A 24,962-nucleotide genomic window follows, 5' to 3' on the forward strand; every position below is an offset into this window, starting at 1 on the left:
CTTCTTCAGGCTTACGGGCTACAATTAATAAACGACCAGCAAAGGTCGAGCTATACAGGGTGTTCGGAAACTCCCATTACAGACTTTTAGGACCTGTAGAGGAGAATGAGAAGATAATATTTTCAATAGGAACGCATGTCCGGAAATGTATCCTTTCCATGTTACAGCTATATGAAAACATATTGCTACTGCGACCACTTTTACGAGTAATTGATTAGACTTGACCAAATACATCACTTGTTTTACAGTTCCGCTCATTAATAGCCAAAGAAATTGCTCGTGTATTAGCTGACGCGTTCTGTTCAATGTGGTGCAGAACGGCCTCTTCCGATTCAGGTGTGTGGCGTCTCCTCGGAGAGCTAGTCATGCCTGCTAACGGTGAAGATACCCTTTCTCGAAGCCACTGCGTAATTGTGTTGAAAAGAGTATGCGATCGAGTCGGAAGTTGTGGAGAACGATGTTGATAAAGTCGGTGAGTACCGTGAGGTTCGGCATTCAGATGGATCATTTCGGTGTATAGTGCAAACGTGTACTCAACCATGTTGTTCTAACACTCGCAGATACGTGACTGAAGCTCGAACCAGGTCAGAGAGGTGGAACAGGCGTCAAATGATATATATGATATGTTATATCTAACAGCAGTTGCTCGTCCTATATAACAGGCTGGACATGTGTCACAGCTACATCTACATCTGCATTTATACTCCGCATGCCACCCAACGGTGTGTGGCGGAGGGCACTTTACGTGCCACTGTCATTACCTCCCTTTCCTGTTCCAGTCGCGTATGGTTCGCGGGAAGAACGACTGCCGGAAAGCCTCCATGCGCGCTCGAATCTCTCTAATTTTACATTCGTGATCTCCTCGGGAGATATAAGTAGGCGGAAGCAATATATTCGATACTTCATCCAGAAACGCACCTTCTCGAAACCTGGACAGCAAGCTACACCGCGATGCAGAGCGCCTCTCTTGAAGAGTCTGCCACTTGAGTTTGCTAAACATCTCCCTAACGCTGTCACGGTTACCAAATAACCCTGTGACGAAACGCACCGCTCTTCTATGGATCTTCTCTATCTCCTCTGTCAAGCCGACCTGGTACGGATCCCACACTGATGAGCAATACTCAAGTATAGATCGAACGAGTGTTTTGTAAGCCACCTCCTTTGTTGATGGGCTACATTTTCTAAGGACTCTCCCAATGAATCTCAGCCTGGGACCCGCCTTACCAACAATTAATTTTATATGATCATTCCACTTCAAATCGTTCGGTACGCATACTCCCAGATATTTTACAGAAGTAACTGCTACCAGTGTTTGTTCCGCTATCATATAATCATACAATAAAGGATCCTTCTTTCTATGTGTTCGAAATACATTACATTGGTCTGGGTCAGTTGCCACTCCCTGCACCAAGTGCCTATCCGCTACAGCTCTTCCTGTATTTCGCTGCAATTTTCTAATGCTGCAACTTCTCTGTATACTACAGCATCATCCGCGGAAAGCCGCATGGAACTTCCGACACTATCTACTAGGTCATTTATATATATATTGTGAAAAGCAATGGTCCCATAACACTCCCCTGTGGCACGCCAGAGGTTACTTTAACGTCTGTAGACGTCTCTCCATTGAGAACAACATGCTGTGTGCTGTATGCTAATTTTATAGACAGTTGAACTTTATAATGGAGCATGTACTGGTTCCAAATTATGAATAAGGTTATTTTTTAAGCTATTATTAGTAGAAAACGCTACTTTAAAGTCGTATTTGTTTATGAGGAAACGTCGAATCCTCCAAGATACAGGTCCTAGAAACAGTATAGAAAAAAATATATCTTTTCCTTATTGGCTATTAGGAGAAATGCCAAGAGTGGTGACTCTATTACTAGTGTCATTTTTTGACAATATTATCCACTATTAAAAACCATCCAAAAGCCAAGATCGCACAAAATATTTTTTATTTAGGGAAACCGGTTTCAACAGTCTTTGCTTCACCTTCAAGTCTTAAACATCTTTTTGTTCATTTTACGCTGAATGTCATACACGAGATATCAAGTGGATAAAATTCAGAACACCATAAACATTTGTCATCGCTAAATATTCAAAAACACTAAGCGATGACAAACCTTTATAAGGTGCTGAGTTTTTTCCACTTGACATCTCGTGTATGAGGTTCAGCGTAAAATGAACATCTTTTTGTAGTAAAAGATGTTTTAGACTTGAAGTTGACAGCAAAGACTGTTGAAACTGTTTGTTGTTTTTGTGGTCTTCAGTCCTGAGACTGGTTTGATGGAGCTCTCCATGCTACTCTATCCTGTGCAAGTTTCTTCATCTCCCAGTACCTACTGCAGCCTACATCCTTCTGAATCTGCTTAGTGTATTCATCTCTTGGTCTCCCTCTACGATTCTTAACCTCCACGCTGCCCTCCAGTACTAAATTGGTGATCCCTTGATGCCTCAAAACATGTCGTACCAACCGATCCCTTCTTCTAGTCAAGTTGTGCCACAAACTCCTCTTTTCCCCAATTCTATTCAATACCTCCTCATTAGTTATGTGATCTACCCATCTAATCTTCAGCATTCTTCTGTAGCACCATATTTCGAAAGCTTCTATTCTCTTCTTGTCTAAACTATTTATCGTCCACGTTTCACTTCCATACATGGCTACACTCCATACAAATATTTTCAGAAACGACTTCCTGACACTTAAATCAATACTCGATGTTAGCAAATTTCTCTTCTTCAGAAATGCTTTCCTTGCCATTGCCAGGCTACATTTTATATCCTCTCTACTTCGACCATCATCAGTTATTTTGCTCCCCAAATAGCAAAACTCCTTTACTACTTTAAGTGTCTCATTTCCTAATCTAATTCCCTCAGCATCACTCGACTTAATTCCACTACATTCCATTATCCTTGTTTTGCTTTTGTTGATGTTCATATTATACCCTCCTTTCAAGACACGGCCCATTCCGTTCAACTGCTCTTCCAAGTCCTTTGCTGTCTCTGACAGAATTACAATGCCATCGGCGAACCTCAAAGTTTTTATTTCTTCTTCATGGATTTTAATACCTACTCCGAATTTTTCTTTCGTTTCCTTTACTGCTTGCTCAATATACAGATTGAATAACATCGGGGAGAGGCTACAACCCTGTCTCACTCCCTTCCCAGCCACTGCTTCCCTTTCATGCCCCTCGACTCTTATAACTGCCATCTGGTTTCTGTACAAATTGTAAATAGCCTTTCGCTCCCTGTATTTTTCCCCTGCCACCTTCATAATTTGAAAGAGAGTATTCCAGTCAACATTGTCAAAAACTTTCTCTAAGTCTACAAATGCTAGAAACGTAGGTTTGCCTTTCCTTAATCTTTCTTCTAAGATAAGTCGTAATGTCCGTATTTCCTCACGTGTTCCATATTTCTACGGAATCCAAACTGATCTTCTCCGAGGTCGGCTTCTACCAGTTTTTCCATTCGTCTGTAAAGAATTCGTATTAGTATTTTGCAGTTCGGTAATTTTCACATCTGTGAACACTTGCTTTCTTTGGGTTTGGAAGTATTATATTCTTCTTGATGTCTGAGGGTATTTCGCCTGTCTCATACATCTTGCTCACCAGATGGTAGAGTTTTGTCAGGACGCTCTCCCAGGCCGTCAGTAGTTCTAATGGAATGTTGTCTACTCCCGGGCCTTGTTTCGACTTAGGTCTTTCAGTGCTCTGTCAAACTCTTCACGCAGTATCATATCTCCCATTTCACCTTCAACTACATCCTCTTCCATTTCCATAATATTGTCCTCAAGTACGTCACCCTGTATAGACCCTCTATATACTCCTTCCACATTTCTCATTTCCCTTCTTTGCTTAGAACTGGGTTTCCATCTGAGCTCATTATATTCATGCAAGTGGTTCTCTTTGCTCCAAAGGTCTCTTTAATTTTCCTGTAGGCAGTATCTATCTTACCCCTCGTGAGAGAAGCCTCTACATCCTTACATTTGTTCTCTAGCCATCCCTGCTTAGCCATTTTGCACTTCCTGTCGATCTCATTTTTGAGACGTTTGTATTCTTTTTGCCTGCTTCACTTACTGCATTTTTGTATTTTCTCCATTCATCAATTAAATTCAGTATGTCTTCTGTTACCCAAGGATTTCTACTAGCCCTCGTCTCTTTACCTAGTTGATCCTCTGCTGCCTTCACTATTTCATTCCTCAAAGCTACCCATTCTTCTTCTACTGTATTTCTTCCCCCCATTCCTGTCAATTGTTCCCTTATGCTCTCCCTGAGACTCTGTACAACCTCTGGTTTACTAAGTTTATCCAGGTCCCATCTCCTTAAATACCCACCTTTTTGCAGTTTCTTCAATTTTAATCTACAGTTCATAACCAATAGATCGTGGTCAGAGTCCACATCTGCCCCTGGAAATGTCTTACAATTTAAAACCTGGTTCCTAAATCTCTGTCTTACCATTATATAATCTATCTGAAACCTGGCAGTATCTCCAGGCTTCTTCCATGTATATAACCTTCTTTCATGATTCTTGAATCAAGTGTTAGCAATGATTTTTTGTGCTCTGCGCTAAATTCTAGCAGGTGGCTTCCTCTTTCATTTCTTATTCCCAATCCATATTCACCTACTACGTTTCCTATTCTCCCTTTTCCCACTGCCGAATTCCAGTCACACATGACTATTAAATTTTCGTCTCCCTTCACTTCGTTTATTTCATCATACCTTTCTTCAATTTCTTCGTCATCTGCAGAGTTAGTAGGCATATAAACTTGTACTACTGTAGTAGGCGTGGGCTTCGTGTCTATCTTGTCATGGCTAAATATTTTAAAAACACACAGCGATGACAAACTTTTATAAGCTGCTGAGTTCTTTCCACTTGGCATCTCGTGTATGAGGCTCAGCGTAAAATGAACATGTTTCACTACAAAAAGATGTTTAAGACTGAAAGATGATGGCAGAGATTGTTGAAACTGCTTGTCTCGAATAAAAAATATTTCGTGCGATCTTGGCTTTTGAATACTTTTTAACTGTTAAAACAGAGCGCCGTTCAGTACTGTCATAACGAGTAAACTGAATTACCCACGATGGTTGCTTCGTATCCATTATTGGTTCAAATGGCTCTGAGCACTATGGGACTTAACTTCTGAGGCCATCAGTCCCCTAGAACTTAGAACTACTTAAACCTAACTAACCTAAGGACATCACACACATCCATGCCCGAGGCAGGATTCGAACCTGCGACCGTAGCGGTCACGCGGTTCCAGACTGTTGCGCCTAGAACCGCTCGGCCACCCCGGCCTGCTATCCATTATTGACTGCGACTGTTTTTATCAAGTTATACACCCATAGTCGGTGTCGAAACCAGGTTAAATGGTTCAAATGGCTCTGAGCACTATGGGACTCAACTGCTGTGGTTATCAGTCCCCTAGAACTTAGAACTACTGAAACCTAACTAACCTAAGGACATCACACACATCCATGCCCGAGGCAGGATTCGAACCTGCGACCGTAGCAGTCCCACGGTTCCGGACTGCGCGCCTAAAACCGCGAGACCACGGCGGCCGGCGAAACCAGGTTAAAGGAAAATCTTGCTGCGACTGGTTGGCTGCATTATAAATATCATATTCCTGAACGGTTGATGTCTCACAGCCATGTTTAATATTGTAGGAGTGTATTCCTTCTTACTCGTATCCTCCCTGGCGTTAAATGTTTAATGGCAAACAGTGTAGTACGTCTGACGTCTGTGGCGAGGAGTTACACGTCATTCCACTGAAGCTGCGAAGCAAACGCAGAGGCAGACAACCGGACAGCGACGCAGTTGCATCACGGCGGCGCGCTTAGCGGCGGCGGCAGCCTTCGACAGCGCGGCGTCACCAGCTGCAGCGTCCCGTCGCCTCTTCGCACTCGCATTGGCCGTTGTCGTGCCCGCAGGTGGTGACGTAAGATGAGGGGCCCGCGCCTGCAGCGCAGCTACAGCGGCGACGTGGCCCCGCCGTCCACGGCGCCTACCTGCTCCAGCGGATGGGCCGTCGCCGCGGGAGCCTTCGTCATACAGGTCAGTTAGCCGCGTCCCCTGCCAAGAGGGACCTTATAAGATAGTACATCAACGATTGGGAAAACTTCGTCTCTCATAAAGAACTCTCCGAACGAATCTAAACTCTGAAGATGCTTAAAACAGACTAGTAGTAATACACCAAGATTGGTGAAGTCTTTCCAGATTATCATCTGCCTCATGGCAGCGTGTTGTGCCAACGTTTCGACAAGTAGTCCAATCGTCATCATCAGGAGAAAAGACGGGTTCGTGTCGTTCATTCCCTTAAGGCCGCTGGAACGGGGCTCCTCTGCTGAGGGCCAGCATGTGGGCCACTTCCACGCCTACGGACATACGTCACGCGAGTGATGCAGGGAACCCCCACCAGGCTGGATGAAGGTACAGGCATCGGTGCTGCCTATTTTCCAGCTGCCTCTGCCACTATCAGAACATTCCTGGTGTATTTTTGGTAAAACAGCATCCCACTCCAAGTTCAGCTGGAAACCACTGTCCCAGTTGACAACAGTGGCAAGCACACTGGACTCGCATTCGGGAGGACGATGGTTCAATCCCGCGTCCGGCAATCCTGATTTAGGTTTTCCGTGATTTCCCTGAATCGCTCCAGGCAAATGCCGGGATGGTTCCTTTGAAAGGGCACGGCCGACATCCTTTCCCAATGCGATGAGGCCGATGACCTAGCAGTTTGGTCTCTTCCCCCAAACAACCCAACCCCCAGTTGATAAGATTGTCACATACTCTTGTTTCCACTGTCTCTTTGACGACCGAATCCTAGAACTCATTTGCACGGCGCGGAACATTTTTCGAGCCTTAGCAAAAATACGTCAGAATGTGAAGCCAGTGGAGACAGCATGCGGAAGAGTCAAACAGTACCAGGACTCGACGCCCAGACCCCATCCACTTCATTACCCTCCACTCAGGCCGGCCGGTGTGGCCGTGCTGTTCTAGGCGCTTCAGTCTGGAACCGCGTGACCGCTACGGTCGCAGGTTCGAATCCTGCCTCGGGCATGGATGTGTGTGATGTCCTTAGGTTAGTTAGGTTTAAGTAGTTCTAAGTTCTAGGGGACTGATGACCACAGATGTTAAGGCCCACAGTGCTCAGAGTCATTTGAACCATTACCCTCCACTCACCACAACCACTGACCGCAATACTTCTTCTGGGGACACGTGAATGGCCCACCAATTGAGCCATCGTCAAAGTAGTGTGAGGTCCAGCGGCTATAAAGGAACCTGACATGAACCTGAGACTACGCCTGAAGATGATGGGTGGGTAGGAAGCTTGTCGGAATACTGTGACACCACGACTCGGCTGGTAACCGGAGAAGATTTCATCTATGAAATTTGTTGTGTCTAGACCATACAGCCTAGACACAATGCTGTAGCCGATAGGGCACGCAAGGCTAACGCAGACGGGCGTGAAGTCTGGAACATGAGAACTTATAAATGAATAAGAAGAAAAGTACGTAGATGCTTGTTACTTAACTTTTAATTAGTCCTTGGAATACATCTCTCTTGAATATTAGTAAGCTATAGGCACTGATACAAATGGCGCCTTGCTAGGTGGTCGCCATTTAACTTAGCAGAGGGCTATTCTACTGTCTATCTCTCGGCAAATGAGAGCAAGGCTTAGCACGTCCAATCGCTAGCTATGTTGTCCGTACAACTGGGGGTGAGGTCTCCTCAGTCTCTCGAGACCTGCCTTGTGGTGGCGCTAGGTTTGCGATCCCACAGTGGCGACACGCGGGTCCGACATGTACTACAGGACCGCGGCCGATTTAAGTTACCACCTAGCAAGTGTGGTGTCTAGCGGTGACACCACATTCCTCCCCCGCAAATCGGCGAACGGTCGTGAGATAAGGGTTCCGCCCGCCGTGGGGAGGACCGCATGTCGACGTATGCGATGAGGTGGGGAGCCTAACAACAGGCGAGGTTGTGCCACCCGCACCCGGCCATTCGGTCCGAGGGGAGCTAGGAAACGCCTGAAAACCTAGTCCAGGGTGCACGTCAACATGCGGTGTATGCGCACGTAATGAGACAGGAGGGGCCGAAGGGTCGACCTCCATTGCGTCGGGGAATCCGACGCGCGATGACGACATCTGGTCCGGAGCGGGCAAGAGGTCCATTGCGGAGGACGGCTGGTCACGGGAAGCGAGCGGCGGCGCGTGACCCTGGGAGGCGCCGGGCGGTTGCAGCGAAGCGTCCACTGCGGGCGGCGCCGGCGGCGGCTGCGGCGGCGGCGCGACGCCATGAGGCAAAAGGGAAGGCAGCGTCGGTAACACCTGGGGATGAGACGAGCCAGTAGATGGGTCCCCAAGGCGCTGACCGGACGGCTCCGTCGCTGAAAGCAGACGGGGAGCGGCAGAACCCAGGCGACGACAGAGGCGCAGCTGATTGAGATGCCGACGCACCTCACCAGAGGCCCCCAAAACCAAATACATCGCGCGGCCGAGGCAGCGAAGAATGCGCCCTGCGAGCCAACGCCGTGAACCGCGATAGGTGCGATAATAGACAACGTCGCCAGGAGCAAAAGCAGGAGTCTGCCGCTGCACAGGAACCTGATGTGGCGGATGCAGCAAAGACATCAAGGTGCGATGAGAACGACCATGGAGCAATTCAGCCGGCGAGCGACCATCGCGGGGCTGAGAGCGATACGAAGACAAAAAGAGCAACAAAGCGTCCTCCCGAGAATGCGACTCTTTCAATTTCAACATCTGTGACTTGAAAGTCCGGACCAATCGTTCAGCGGCACCGTTTGACCGAGGCGAAAACGGCGCGGATGTCAGATGTTGAATACCATTGGCCTCGCAGAAGGACTGAAATTCTGCGGACATGAATTGTGTGCCATTGTCGGAAACAATAGTCTGCGGAAGACCTTCAATGCAAAAGATAGCAGACAAGGCTTGGATTGTGGCAGAAGACGTCGTGGAAGACATCCGGACAACAAAAGGAAAATTACTGAAAGCATCGACCACAACCAACCATCGAGCATTCCAGAATGGACCAGCAAAATCGATGTGCAAGCGTTGCCAAGGGGAAGTGGCTTTCGGCCAGGCAAAGAACTTCCGCGGCGGTGCGGAGCGTTGTTCGGCACACGCCACGCAAGAAGAGCACATATTCGTAATCGCCGCATCGATTCCGAACCAAGTACAGTGCTGACGAGCAAGTTGTTTCGTACGCACTATACCCCAATGTCCTTGGTGAAGAAGCTTTAAGACAGAGGACTGTAACGAACGTGGGACCACGACTCTGGGCTGATCATTATCAGAACGCAACAACAAAACACCACGTCGTACAAAAAGTCTCTCCATGTGAGCAAAAAAACGACGAACCAAAGGATCCTCGATCCGTGACTTGGACAAGGGCCATTGCGTAGCAACAAAACGCAAAACAGTAGCAAGGACAGGGTCAGCAGCTGTGGCTGTAGCTACACGACGAAAATCAATCGGAAACGATTCGACCACGTCATCGGTTTACGAATCAATGAACATGAAAGCAAGTTCGGAAGAATCGAATGCTTTATCCTCAGCAACAGGCAAACGGGACAACGCATCAGCGTTTCCGTGCTTAGCAGTGGACCGATACAAGATATCGTAGCGGTACTGCGAGAGAAAAAGTGACCAGCGAATGAATTTCTGCGCTGTACGTGGAGGTACAGGCTTGGACGGATGAAAAAGCGATGTCAAAGGTTTGTGGTCCGTGATGATGGTAAAGTGACGACCATACAAGAAATCGTGAAACTTTGTAACACCAAACACGAGAGCTAAAGCTTCTTTCTCTATCTGTGAATAATTTCTTTGCGCAGATGAGAGCAATTTGGACGCAAAGGCAATAGGGCGATCATGCGAGCCATCCTTGTGCGCAAGCACAGCACCGATCCCGAAATCCGATGCATCTACCATCAACAAAAGGGGTTTCTGGGGATCGAATGGCGTAAGGCACGTATTTGAAAGTAACGCCGATTTCAACTGGCGAAAGGCGCGTTCGCATTCCATCGTCCAGACGAACGGAACACCTTTACGGCGTAAGCGATGAAGCGGAGCTGAAATGGAAGAAGCATTGCGCACAAACTTTGCATTATAATTAATTTTACCCAGCACACTCTGTAGTTGTTTAACATCCCGTGGCGAAGGCAACTCCTGTATGGCACGGAGGTGCTCTGGACTCGGATGTATACCTTGGGCATTTATGACATGCCCCAGGTAGGGTAAGTCCCGAGCAAAAAACACACATTTGTCCTTCCTCAAGCGAAGACCATTCTGACGCAAGACCTGAAATAATGTTCGGAGATTTTGCAAATGTTCGGCTTCTGTCTTTCCTGAGATCACAATATCGTCCAGATAGTTCGCAGCAGTAGGGACCGACGCACAAACAGTTTGTAAATATTGCTGAAACAAAGCAGGGGCGGATGCACACCCGAATGGCAGTCTTTTGAAGCGATACAAGCCAAGATGCGTGTTTACCACCAAGACGCGCTGGGATTCTGCGTCTACAGGTATTTGCAAGTACGCATCTGCTAGGTCCAATTTTGAAAAATATTTTCCCGGGCACAGTTTGTCAAAAAGATCTTCCGGGCGGGGCAAAGGAAAAGTGGCAGTCACAAGTTGTGGATTCACTGTGGCCTTGAAGTCCACACAAAGTCTCAGTTTACCGGAAGGTTTTGGCAAAATTACTAAGGGTGAGGCCCAGAGAGAAGCCTGCACACGTTCAATTACACCTTGAGATTCTAAATCGGCTAATGTTCTGGCGACCTCATCACGCAATGCGTGGGGAACATTGCGCGCTCTGAAAAATTTCGGTTGCGCGTTTTCTTGCAGTTCCAAATGCGCTTCATAGTTCTTAGCGCAACCAAGGCCCGGTGCAAAAATGTCTGCAAATTCTTCACAAAGACTAGAAACACTGGCGGAAGGCACAGTCTGATTCACTGATAGGACCTGATTTACTATAGACATATTAAACAATTGAAATAAATCTAAACCAAACAAGTTCACTGCAGTAGAAGAACGAAGAACGTAAAATGAAACAAGTTTCGTTTGTCCCTTGTATGTTGCAAGAAGGCTGCACTGTCCTAACACAGGGATATGCTGTCCGGAGTAACTATGTAACTTAACATTTGCGGCACGCAATGGCGGTTTGCCCAGTTGTTTGTACGCGTCGTGATTGAGCAATGAAACTGCAGCTCCGGTATCGAGCTGGAATGGTATCACTTTGCCTTCAAAGTCTAAGGCCACAAAAAGTTTATTGTCCTGCTGACGACAAGAGCGACTGTCACGTGCAATTTGAACTGATACAGGTACAGAAGCACTTGCGACTTCACGGGATTTTCGGCGACGTCGACGCACACTGTTTGTGGGACGAACACAGTCACCGTTAGCTAAAGTGTCACTGGACGGGTGGGAATGAACTACATGAATGTCCATGGGCGAAGGTCCACGAGCCTGATTGTCCTGGGTTCGATTCCGGCGCGAAGCAAAGGGCCTGGAATTATTGTGATTGTCTGATCTAAGCTTTTTCTGGCAAACACTTTGAACATGTCCTTTCTTTTGACAGTAAAAGCAATTAGCTTGGCGTGACGGGCAATTTTCACGCGAATGTCTAGCTGCACACCGCGGGCATGATTTCACTGCAGTTGCTTGCTTACGCGGCGCACGTGTTGGCAAGGTAGGCTGCCGCTGCTGTGACGGGCGCGAGGGCCGCGTAGCGTCCCGTGCAGCGGGCCCGGCGGGCCGGTTAATGTGACACACTGCTGGCGAAGTTTCAAATGAGTCCTGAGCAGAGTCAAGTGTGTCTTGCCTATCCAATATGTCTATCACTTGTTGAAGGGAGGGATTTACTAGTTTCAAAATCTGTTCCCGTATGCGAACATCAGAAACGTTCTGCGCTATTGCATCACGCACCATAGTATCTGAATAAGGGAGGCCACAGTCACATTCAAACGCACACTCCCTAGTAAGTCCTTGCAAAGTTGCAACCCAATCCCTATTAGTCTGACCGGCCGTACGTTTTGTACGAAAGAACGTATACCGTTTTGCAACGACATTCACTGTTTCTTTGAAATAGGCATCTAAAGCAGACAAAATTTCTTCGTAGGCCAGAGTTGCTACGTCGCGTCGGGGAAACAATTTCACTATCACACGGTAGGTAGACACACCGACACAAGAAAGCAAAAACGGCTGCCGCTCGTTACCTTGAATTCTGTAGGCTGTTAGATGAAACTGGAACTGGCGGGACCATTCTTGCCATGTTTCATCGGCCGCCACGAATAGTCTAAATTGCGGTGCAACAGCGTTTTGTGGCAGCGGTAGCGATGAAGCGGCGGCTGCCGCATCGTGTTGCAGCACACGTTGACCCTGGACGAGCTGTCCCAGGGCATCCAATAACGCCTGCGACTGCTGATTCTGCAAGCGAAAAAATTCGGACAGTACATCCGGAGATTGTGGCGAAGCCATGACACAAACGAATTAATACAAACTCTTTTTCTCGTCGCCAATAATGTTGTGTCTAGACCATACAGCCTAGACACAATGCTGTAGCCGATAGGGCACGCAAGGCTAACGCAGACGGGCGTGAAGTCTGGAACATGAGAACTTATAAATGAATAAGAAGAAAAGTACGTAGATGCTTGTTACTTAACTTTTAATTAGTCCTTGGAATACATCTCTCTTGAATATTAGTAAGCTATAGGCACTGATACAAATGGCGCCTTGCTAGGTGGTCGCCATTTAACTTAGCAGAGGGCTATTCTACTGTCTATCTCTCGGCAAATGAGAGCAAGGCTTAGCACGTCCAATCGCTAGCTATGTTGTCCGTACAACTGGGGGTGAGGTCTCCTCAGTCTCTCGAGACCTGCCTTGTGGTGGCGCTAGGTTTGCGATCCCACAGTGGCGACACGCGGGTCCGACATGTACTACAGGACCGCGGCCGATTTAAGTTACCACCTAGCAAGTGTGGTGTCTAGCGGTGACACCACAAAATTCGCCGACCAAGCCTGCATTACAATATCATATGTAGAGACGTTTGTAACTGTGTGTACATTTGTAGATCTAGGAGCATGTGTGGCTAGGGAAGTCAGTGTTACAAAGTGCTCAGTTGAAGCAGAATTGTCAAAGTGGGTACTTGAAAGCAGATATCAAATGCCAAAGAGCACAATATCTACGTGTGACATACTTCCAAGGGGCAAAAGGATCATGAAAACTGGTGATGTAGAGCCATGTTCAGTATATGCTGCTATGATAGTGATGTGCAACTGGTGGATAGGATAGGGTAGCACGCACTTAAGGACCACCAATTACTGCCGGCCGCGGTGGTCTAGCGGTTCTGGCGCTGCAGTCCGGAACCGCGGGACTGCTACGGTCGCAGGTTCGAATCCTGCCTCGGGCATGGGTGTGTGTGATGTCCTTAGGTTAGTTTAAGTAGTTCTAAGTTCTAGGGGACTTATGACCTAAGATGTTGAGTCCCATAGTGCTCAGAGCCAGCCACCACCAATTACTGTTGAAAGACACCTCACAATAAACTAAAACTGCCAGCTGAAAATGATGATAGTATCCAGCCAGTTCTTCTCCGGCAGTATATATACACTCAATTCAATTTGTAATGGTGCTTCACAATTCTCAAAAGCCATGCACTCCCTCTCGCGTATCACATTCGCATATCCTGCCCTAAATCGAAGCCTTTACCAACTCATTAAATTCCCCTTTCTCCTCATCCACATGGAACTTTCCATATAATCCAATATCCACCAAACTTACTCTAATAACACTTTCCTTTCTCCCATTAGTTATCAATTCTAGCTTGGTGCTAACACCAACACGTCCAACCTATTTAGCAACTACACACTTTCCATATTCTCTTCCAATGCAATAAACACAATCTTTCCCTCCCAGACCACGAAATGTCTCCAGCCTAAGACATTTACTTAATCACTCCTGTCCCCATATCCCATGCTTTCCGTCGCTGGCTCTCCCTTAATACACAACCAATTATTTTTTATTTTGTGGCAACTAGTTTCCACAATTTTGTCATCAAAGTCTCCCATCTGGCAACGAAAAAATGAAAATTAGTTGCCACGAAATTATGTTCTGTAACAGGTTTTTGGTGACACACGTGTTGTAAATGAGTCTAGTACGTCCTTGATATGGTTGGCCGGCAGTTTGTTTGTTCGCGTCCCCCAGCAACTATTGATTAGCTTTTCGGGCTTGGTTACAAATAGCTTGTAAGTATTTTCTTCAGGAATACAACGAACAATTCCATGCCAGTAAGAGTATACGTGGGACATTCAGTAAGTAATGCAACACATTTTTTTTGAAAGCAGGTTTGTTTTATTCAGGACTCCAATACTCCAAGTTATTTCCCACTCTTTTGGCTACAAAATCCTATTTTTCAACATGAACTCCGCTCAGTGCACTGGCCTCACGCCATCTTACTGGCAGGGCCTGTACACTCGCGTGGTACGACTCTACTGGTGGACGTCGGAATCAAAATTTTGCTGTATCAATAACCTCCCCATCACCCTCGTACTGCTAACCGCATAGTGCGCCCATTATTGGGCAAAAAGATGGAAGTCAGAAGGTCTGACGAGCAAAAACAGTCCAATGAAGTTTTGTGAGCTCCTCTCGGGTGCACAGGATTGTGTGAGGACGTGCGTTATCATAAAGAAAACAGTTTGCGTTTTTGTGGCGACGAACACGATGAGGTCCTTTCTTCAATTTCATAACGCAATACACATCCGAGTTGGTCGTTGCGCCATGAGAGTTTTGTTTCCAGTTGGAAGTGATGATCCCATGTTTCATCGCCTGTGACGATGTTCGGCAAAAAAATTGCTACGATCTACTTCGCAGCGCGCAAGCAATTCCGCACAAATGGCCCTGTCTGTCTATGGTCTTCTTTTACGTGGCGAAGAACCCAACGCGCACACACTTTTGAGTACACCAAGAGGTGGACGGGTGTGTCAGCACGCAGACGTCCAATTGAGCAGCGAGGTGACTGATTGTGATTCATCGATAGAGTGTCTGAGCGTTTCAGCATTGCAAGAGTCAAAGCTGTGTACGACCGGCCGACACGTGGGAGAAGGGACAGGTTTGCACGATGATGACAGACGTCTTTCCCAACGACTCACCTTGCTTTTGTTCACTGCAAGGTCCCCCGTGGACATTCTACAATTGCCTATGAATACCTGCGATGCTATGGTTTTCCGCCAAAAGAAACTCAGTGACAGCTCTCTGCTTGGAACGCATCTCCAATACGGACGCCATTTTGAAAGCTATTTGTAGCACCGCCACCTATCTTACCTTAATAAACTATAGGGGCTGTAGCGGGAATATTCCATGATGTTCCACAAGAAATTCGAAATATTTTCAACCGAAAATGGCCGAGAAAAAAAAATGTGTTGCATTACTCTCTGTTCGCCCCCCCCCCCCCCCCGTATAAATAACTTATGGAACGCTTCTGTGTGATGTCGACAACCGACGATATTTCGACAAGGGTTCCCCCTATCATTTTCGAGGCATAACTGGAGCAAGTAAGCCTGTCCAAGGGAATTTAAAACCCCGGTTTTCGGAGAAACTGCGGAAATATTACACACACACACACACACACACACATCCACACACACACTCTGTAAACACTAGCGCCATCACTAGTCAAAGATGACCAATGTTAGATGTTATCGATAGTGAAATTATAGTGTACACGCACTTTGGTGCCACGTCTGTATTATCACCACTCACCCAGTGCATAGTTGGTCGATAGTTCCACGCATATCTGATCTGTTTTTCACTACAGCCCTTTTTACGAAAGGTGACTTTGTTTGCGTGACCATCCTCCGCAGCAGGCACAGAAATATTTGTTTTATAAATAATAACCACCTGTTATTGCACAACGATATTTTATGTTTTCCAGACGCTTTTCTGTTTTTCACTTTAAGGTATTCTTAGTATGATCTAGGATGATACAGATAGTAATAATAATAATAATAGCTATAGTAATACTGTGTACAGCACTATAGCACTCATGTACAGTTATTATTGTGTTGTGCCGTCTGATGCGACGTTAGGAACGAACCAATTTCTGGTCCATTGCAGGAACTAACTCACAGAATTTCATGAGACATTGAGCATTTGACACTTTCATGACATATTTAGCTATATATACATGTATGTATCAGTTTTTCTGTCATACATGCATGGTATAAAGTAACTATGTAGTGCGGGAAGTATGTAAAGAAGATGTTCATAAATGCATTTCGAAAGCTATGTTATTGGTAACGCTCGTAATCAATATTGGAGTATTTAAAAACTGTTCAAATGGCTCTGAGCACTATGGGACTTAACTTCTGAGGTCATCAGTCCCCTAGAACTTAGAACTACTTAAACCTATCTAACCTAAGGACATCACACACATCCATGCCCGAGGCAGGATTCGAACCTGCGACCGTAGCGGTCGCGCTAAAAACTGTGATAGTAGTAATCATCTTTCTTTCTTTCTTTTTTTTTTTTTTTTGCCTTTGCCTTTGTTCCACAAGTTGCAGGGTCGGCAAGGTTACAAACGGATGTGGTATGGTTAGTTGAAAGGGGTGGGTGGATGCCCTTCCTGCTGCCGCCCTGCACCTGCTGGGACGGAATCAGTGTACCGCATCTGCCTGCGTCTACTGTAAAGCATAAAATAATGTGAACATGTTTCAAATGTCTGCGAGTAGTGTAACTGAGGCGGGACGTAGGGACCAGCCCAGTATTCACCTAGTGGGATGTGGAAAACCGCCTAAAAACCACATCCAGGCTGGCTGGCTGGCACTCTGGTCCTCTTTACTCCGCTGGGCGGATTTGATCCGGGGCCGGCGCGCCTACACAAGTGCAGAAAGCAGGCGCATTAGCGCTCTCGGCGAACCTGGCTGGTGGTAACAATAATCATCTCTCGAAAATAATTTAGTTTCATAGTTGAAGCACAATCGAACCCTTCTGGTTTGTGCCCCCCAGAAAATTTCACTTTTCATCTCACGTGTAGTTACTCCCAGCTTTGAAAGCCCTACTAACAACGGCCATCCCACTAACAACGGCCACCCCACTAACAAACAGTGTTCTCTTATCAGGTTTCTGCGTTGAGAAGGTACGAAATCGACTTAAACTTACAGCAGAATGAAGATCCATGTCTGTCACAGCAGCAGATTCCGCGACTGGTGTCGGAGGTTCGTAAAAAGTGTTACGTCTGTGGGTGTTGCTTAAGCCACATCGGTCTGTTACCTCAGAAAACGGTAGAGTCGTTAAAGCCATTGTGAAAAAGACAACAGGGTGACGTTCGATAGCATTACACTAGCAAGTTCCGTTCTGAAGATGGGGCACGAGAACTGAAGTTCGTTGCAAGCGCTGACCAACACTGACCACAGGTGTATCATTTCGAGAAATCGTACAGCTTTGTGCCGAATGTGCACAATAAACAATATTTAAAACCTGTTTACAGTTTTAATGTGACTCACCTTCGTCCAGTAGTGATCAATTTGAAGACCCAGCCTTACGTTTGTTGTGGTGCTTACTTGCTGAGGTTGGTCTGTTTCAGGTGACACCTTTTTAGGCACCCGCGGCCTGCGAGACAGTTCAGAAGTTGAAACGACTTGCTTGCCGCATACCATTCAGATGACTGGGTGAACTCTATTCGTCAGACAAGTCATTCCGTGGATGAGTGTGTGAGAGGGAGTATCAGTCGTATGATGCCATTACGCCATCGTGCATGGTGCCCAGTGAGTGGGCTGCGATAAACGGATGCATAGTGTGTCACACGTTAGAAAACGGCAAAAACCTGACACCTCCTATGCATGTCGAGAAACATACTACAGGTATTTGGTATCACAAGATTATTGTGGTAGTTGTCCATCAGACAATTCTTCACGTTTTTAAGAACGGCGAATTGGACTGGTTAGCACACTGGGGTCGCATTCGGGAGGATGACGGTTCAAACGCACGTCCGGCCATCCTGATTTAGGTTTTCCGTGATTTCCCTAAATCGCTTCAGGCAAATGCCGGGATGATTCCTTTCAAAGGGCACGGACGATTTCCTTCCCCCTCCTTGACAAAATCCGAGCTTGTGCTCCGTCTCTAACGTCTTCGATGTCAACGGGACGTTAAATACAATCTTCCTTCCTTCTTTCGAAACAATAGCTAGCCTAACCATCTAGTAGGGGAGAGTGTACCTAGGAACACACGACACATAGACACATAGACAAATGTAATGTATTGCGAATACATAGAAAGAAGGATCCTTTATTGTATGATTATATGATAGCGGAACAAACACTGGTAGCAGTTACTTCTGTAAAATACCTGGGAGTATGCGTGCGGAACGATTTAAAGTGGAATGATCACATAAAATTAATTGTTGGTAAGGCGGGTATCAGGTTGAGATTCATTGGGAGAGTGCTTAGAAAATGTAGTCCATCAACAAAGGAGGTGGCTTACAAAACACTCGTTCGACCTATACTTGAGTATTGCTCATCAGTGTGGGATCCGTACCAGATGGGGTTGACGGAGGAGATAGAGAAGATCCAAAGAAGAGCGGCGCGTTTCGTCACAGGGTTATTTGGTAAGCGTGATAGCGTTACGGAGATGTTTAACAAACTCAAGTGGCAGACTCTGCAAGAGAGGCGCTCTGCATCGCGGTGTACCTTGCTCGCCAGGTTTCGAGAGGGTGCGTTTCTGGATGAGGTATCGAATATATTGCTTCCCCCTACTTATACCTCCCGAGGAGATCACGAATGTAAAATTAGAGAGATTAGAGCGCGCACGGAGGCTTTCAGACAGTCGTTCTTCCCGCGAACCATACGCGACTGGAACAGGAAAGGGAGGTAATGACAGTGGCACGTAAAGTGCCCTCCGCCACACACCGTTGGGTGGCTTGCGGAGTATAAATGTAGATGTAGACACACGAAATTTACAGGTGTGACTGATTTTACAATCAAATGAAGAAATCCACTCTAGAAAAAGCAGATTCCGGCCTTTTCTTCTGTTTTGTTGATGTGAGACATGAGATTGTGTTTTGTGCGTCATTTGTAAATATTACGCTTTCTGCGTATTTAAGTGTTGTGTAATACATTAAAACTATTTCTTCAGTTACAAAATATTGTGGTGAGTATGGCGAGTGAGTGATAATGATATTACGGGAACTGGCAGAGGCCTGGAAGACCTAACTCGAAACAGTACTGAGATCCTTAGAAAAACCAGTCATGACAAAACTATTCTACCTTGTATGCAAGATATATCAAGTGAGCGAAATGCCCTCAGACTTTAATAAGAAGAAAGTGATAATTTCTATTCCAAAGAATGTGAGTGCTGTTAGTAAATGAATGTTATCGAACAATCACATTAATTAGTCATCGGTTCAAAATAATAACACGAACTTTTTACTGGAGAATGGAAAAACTGACAGAATCCGACTTTGGGGAAGATCAGTTCGGTTTTCATGAGATATAGGAAAATGCGAGGCCGCACTGATCCTACGACTTATCGTAGGATATAGACTGAAGAAATTTTTGAAATTATGTTGGAACACAGGAAACGAAAAGTTGTAAATACTATGTACAGAAACCAGATGGAAATTTTGAGTCTAAGGGCGTGAAAGGGAAGAAGTAGTTGGTAAGTGAATGACACAGTGTTCTAACCTATCCCCCGAAGTTATTCAGTAAGGGAATAATAAAGGAAACCAAGCAAAAATTGGATAGGGAACTGAAGTTAGATTTGGAAAGGGAATTAAAATTCAGGGATAAGAAACAAATGACACTGTAATTGTGCCAGGGACAGCAAAGGACTTGGAAGAGCAGTTGAACGGAACAGATAATGTCTTGAACCGAGATTGTAACATGAACAGTAAAAAAGGAAGAGATTTTAATCCAGCCGAACTGAAACAAATGATGCTGATAGAACTTGATTAGGAGATGAGACATTAAGAGTAGTCGACGAGTTTTACTGTTTAGGTAGCAAAATAATTGACGATCGCCGAAGTAGAGCGCGTATGAAATACAAGCGGGCAATAGCAACAAAAGTGTTTCTGAAAAACAAAAGCTGTTAACACTCAAAGTAAATTTAAGGGTGACGAAGTCTTCTCTGAAGTATTTATGTGGAGTGCAGCCTTGTACGGAACTGATAGACGGCCGATAAAGGGTTGAGAGAAGAAGAGCACAAAAGTGCTAGAGAAGAAATTTGAAAATTACTTGTATGCACCGAATAAATAGGGAGGAAGGGAGTAAAACTGTAGAGACAGATCAAGACCTGTACAGGGTGGTCAGAAAAAGTCTGAAAAGCTTGTAAGTGCGTTGCATCGGAGGTGCTGAGAAATGATTGTTAAGGAGAAAATTCGATACGTTGTGCCGTTTCCGTGTTATTCAGCATTGAAGTTAGCCAACCAGGTCGCGCAAATGAAGGCACCCTGCCAGAGGTAGTGTCACCAAACTTACGTTTCGTTTGGTTTCCTCAAACGGAACAAACGTAGTTTTTGCTCGGCTAGTTTAGATTTATGATTTCCGAAAAGGCAAATTTTAATAGGTAATGTGCATTCAAACAAGTGGTAACTCACGAATCCAAAGATGTCTGTGCATCACCTCAGTTTAGCACGAGCAGGTGCTTTAATTTGCGGGCGCTATGGCATGATTGCAGTTTTTTCACAGCACAACCTCCCCTGCATGCTTTTCGGACTGTTCATGACCGCCTGTAGACAGCTAGTAGGTTCAATGGGATGCAGCATGCAATAGCTATTCACTGAGGAAAGAGCTGGCATAAGAAAATGTGGATAGGTGCATCAAACCAGTCTTCACGCTGTAGAATACGACATCAACATGAAGAGGGAAATATGGTCATGCAATACACTATTTCAAAACTGCTTTGATTGCGTACCTCCCTACATTATAAGGCGACTATGGAAATCTCATTACATCATCGTTACGTAGAATCCTTACTGTGCCGAGAGACACAGTGATCATACGTCAATCATCTATCATAGTTTCAAAGTAACACAACTCGAATTAAATGCTTCAGTGGATTATTTGGCACGAAATGTGATCGTAAGCAGATAAGTATCATCGTTGACTCGAAAACTACAAAATGAGCCGCTGTTGGATAAAAGTAGCGGTTTCAAGTGGAGGTCTACATGGGCCCTATCTATGGGTCAAATGGCTCTGAGCACTATGGGACTCAACTGCTGTGGTCATAAGTCCCCTAGAACTTAGAACTACTTAAACCTAACTAACCTAAGGACAGCACACAACACCCAGCCGTCACGAGGCAGAGAAAATCCCTGACCCCGCCGGGAATCGAACCCGGGAACCCGGGCGTGGGAAGCGAGAACGCTACCGCACGACCACGAGATGCGGGCAGGCCCTATCTAATTCATCTACATGTGCATCTACATGATTACTCTACTATTCACAATAAAGTGCCTGGCCAAGGGTTGAATGAACCACATTCAAGCTGTCTCTCTACCGTTCCACTCTCGAACGGCTTGCGGGAATAAACGGGCACTTAAATTTTTCTGTGCGAGCCCTGATTTCTTTTATTTTATTGTGATGATCATTTATCCCTTTGTAGGTGGGTGCCAACAGAATGTTTTCGCAATCTAAGGAGAAAACTGGTGATTGAAATTTCATGAGAAGATCCCGTCGCAGCGAAAAACGCCTTTGTTTTAAAGATTGCCACTCCAATTCACGAATCGTGTCTGTGACACTATCTCCCCTATTTCGTGATAATACAAAACGAGCCGCCCTTCTTTGAACTTTTTCGATGTCATCCGTCAGTTTCACCTGATGCGGATCCCACACCGCACAGCAATGCTCCAGAATAGTGCGGACAAGCGTGGTGTAAGCAGTCTCTTTAGTAGACCTGTTGCACCTTCTAACTCTTCTCCCAATGAATCGCAGTCTTTGGTTTGCCCTACCCACAACATTATATATGTGATCGATCCAATTTAGGTTATTTATAACTATAATCCGTCAGTATTTAGTTGAATTTACAGTTTTCAGATTTGTGTGACTTATAGCGTAATCGAAATTTAGCGGATTTCTTTTAGTACTAATGTGAATAACTTCACACTTTCCTTTATTCAGGGTCAATTGCCACTTTTCGCACCATGAAGATATCTTATCTAAATCATTTTACAATTCGTTTTGGTCATCTGATGACTTTACAAGACGGTAAATGACAGCATCATCTGTAAACAATCTAAGGCGGCTACTAAGATTGTCTCTTATATCGTTAATATAGATCAGGAACAATAGAGGGCCTATAACACTTCCTTGGGGAACGCCGGGTATTACTTCCGTTTTACTCGATGATTTTCCGTTTATTACCACGAACTGTGACCTTTGTGAGAGGAAATCATGAATCCAGTCGCACAACTGAGGAGATACTTCATACGCACACAGTTTGGTTAGAAGACGCTTGTGAGGAACGGTGTCGCAAGCCTTCTGGAAATCTAAAAATATGGAATCAATTTGACAACCCCTGTCAATAGCTCTCATTACTTCATGAGTATAAAGAGCTAGTTGTGTTTCCCAAGAACGATATCTTCTGAATCTGTGCTGTGTGTCAATAAATCGTTTTCTTCGACGTACTCCATAATGTTAGAATACCGTATACGTTGCAAAACCCTACTGAAATCGACGTTAGTGATATGGGCCTGTAATTCAACGGATTACTCCTTTTTCCCTTTTTGGGTATTGGCGTGACTTGAGCAGTGTTCCTGTCTTTAGGTACGGATCTTTCTGCGAGCGAGCGATTGTTTACAATTCCCAAATATGGAGCTATTGTATTTGTATCAACATACTCTGAGAGGAACCTGACTGGTATGCAATCTGGACCAGAAGCCTTGCCTTTATTAAGTGATTTAAGCTGCTTTACGACACCGAGGATATCTACTTCTATGTTTCTCATCTTTGCAGTTGTTCTTGATTGGCATTCGGGAATATTTGATTCGTCTTCTTTGGTCGAGGAGTTTCGGAAAACCGTGTTTAATAACTCTACTTTAGTGGCACTGTCATCAGTGACTTCACCGTTGTTATCGCGCAGTGAAGGATTGATTGAGTCCTCCCGCTCGTGTGCTTTATATATGACCAGAATCTCTTTGGGTTTTCTACCAGATTTCGAGACAGAGTTTCGTTATGGAAATTATTAAAAGCATCTAGCATTGAAGTACGCGCTATATTTCGAACTTCTGTAAAACTTTGCCACCCTAGGGGATTTTGCGCTCTTTTAAATTTGGCATGCTTTTTTCGCTGCTTATGCAACAGCGATCTGACCCGTTTTGTGTACCATTGTGGATCAGTACCGTTGTTTATTAATTTATATGGTATATATCTCTCAACTGCTGTCGATACTATATCTCTGAAATCATTCCACAACTTTTCTACGCTTACATGATCAGATCAGAAGGAGTGAAGACTGTCTCTTGAAACGGTTTTAAGAGCATTTTTATCAGCTTTTGTAAATAGATATACAGGGTGATTCAAAAAGAATACCACAACTTTAAAAATGTGTATTTAATGAAAGAAACATAATATAACCTTCTGTTATACATCATTACAAAGAGTATTTAAAAAGGTTTCTTTTCACTCAAAAACAAGTTCAGAGATGTTCAATATGGCCCCCTCCAGACACAGGAGCAATATCAACCCGATACTCCAACTCGTTCCACACTCTCTGTAGCATATGAGGCGTAACAGTTTGGATAGCTGCTGTTATTTCTCGTTTCAAATCATCAGTGGTGGCTGGGAGAGGTGGTCGAAACACCATATCCTTAACATACCGCCGGCCGCGGTGGTCTAGCGGTTCTAGGCGCTCAGTCCGGAACCGCGTGACTACTACGGTCGCAGGTTCGAATCCTGCCTCGGGCATGGATGTGTGTGATGTCGTTAGGTTTAAGTAGTTCTAAGTTCTAGGGGACTGATGACCACAGATGTTTAGTCCCATAGTGCTCAGAGCCATTTGAACCATTTTTGAGCCTTAACATACCCCCATAAGAAAAAATCGCAGGGGGTAAGATCAGGGCTTCTTGGAGGCCAGTGATGAAGTGCTCTGTCACGGGCTGCCTGGCGGCCGATCCATCGCATCGGGTAGTTGACGTTCAGGTAGTTACGGACAGATAAGTGCCAATGTGGTGGCGCTCCATCCTGCTGAAATATGAATTGTTGTGCTTCTTGTTCGAGCTGAGGGAACAGCCAATTCTCTAACATCTCCAGATACTGTAGTCCAGTTACAGTAGCACCTTCGAAGAAAAAGGGACCAAAAACTTTATTGGCTGAAATGGCACAGAAAACGTTCAACTTAGGCGAGTCACGTTCATACTGAGTTGTTTCCCGCGGATTCATACTGTCCATCATGATACTGTCGTCGATTCACTTCTGCCGTACTCAATAACACAAAAAGCTTTCTGTTGAGCGGTCGCCATCTTAGCATCAACTGACGCTGACGCCTAGTCAACAGCGCCTCAAGTGAACAAATTTACAACTAAATGAAACTTTATAGCTCCCTTAATTCGCCGACAGATAGTGCTTAGCTCTGCCTTTTGTCGTTGCAGAGTTTTAAATTCCTAAAGTTGTGGTATTCTTTTTGAATCACCCTGTATTTTTCATTTCTTTTTGATGGTTGTAGGTGTTACGGCATTCAGCCTAGCAGCAACTGACTTGTGGTCGCTAACCCTTGTATTCGTCACGATGCTCACTATTCATATGTCATTGTCCCAAAATAAGAGGAGAGTCTTACGTCTCATCAGTATAGCCATCAGAGACGGAGCACTGTTTCCTTTGGACCTTTGGACAAGGAATAGGGAAGGGCAGAAGGTGGGAATTTAACACTGACGACGATGTCATTAGAGAAAGAGTACAAAGTCTGATAGGGAAAGATGGGTAGGAACTGGTCGTGTTCTTTTCAAAGAAACCATTTGCATATGTTCGTCAG

General features: G+C 45.3%; 1 protein-coding gene across 1 annotated transcript in view; it reads left to right on the top strand.

The window, feature by feature from the left end:
* LOC126252207 (uncharacterized) overlaps nucleotides 1-24,962 on the top strand; it is a 334,717-nt gene that overhangs the window by 148,671 nt on the left and 161,084 nt on the right. The window contains exon 2 of the mRNA XM_049953077.1: nucleotides 5,925-6,048. Coding sequence (XP_049809034.1) covers nucleotides 5,938-6,048 — 111 coding nt within the window. The 5' untranslated portion in view covers nucleotides 5,925-5,937. The remainder of the gene's footprint in view (nucleotides 1-5,924; nucleotides 6,049-24,962) is intronic.

The sequence above is a fragment of the Schistocerca nitens genome, chromosome 4 (assembly GCF_023898315.1).
Source record: "Schistocerca nitens isolate TAMUIC-IGC-003100 chromosome 4, iqSchNite1.1, whole genome shotgun sequence".
NCBI classification, from domain to species: domain Eukaryota; kingdom Metazoa; phylum Arthropoda; class Insecta; order Orthoptera; family Acrididae; genus Schistocerca; species Schistocerca nitens.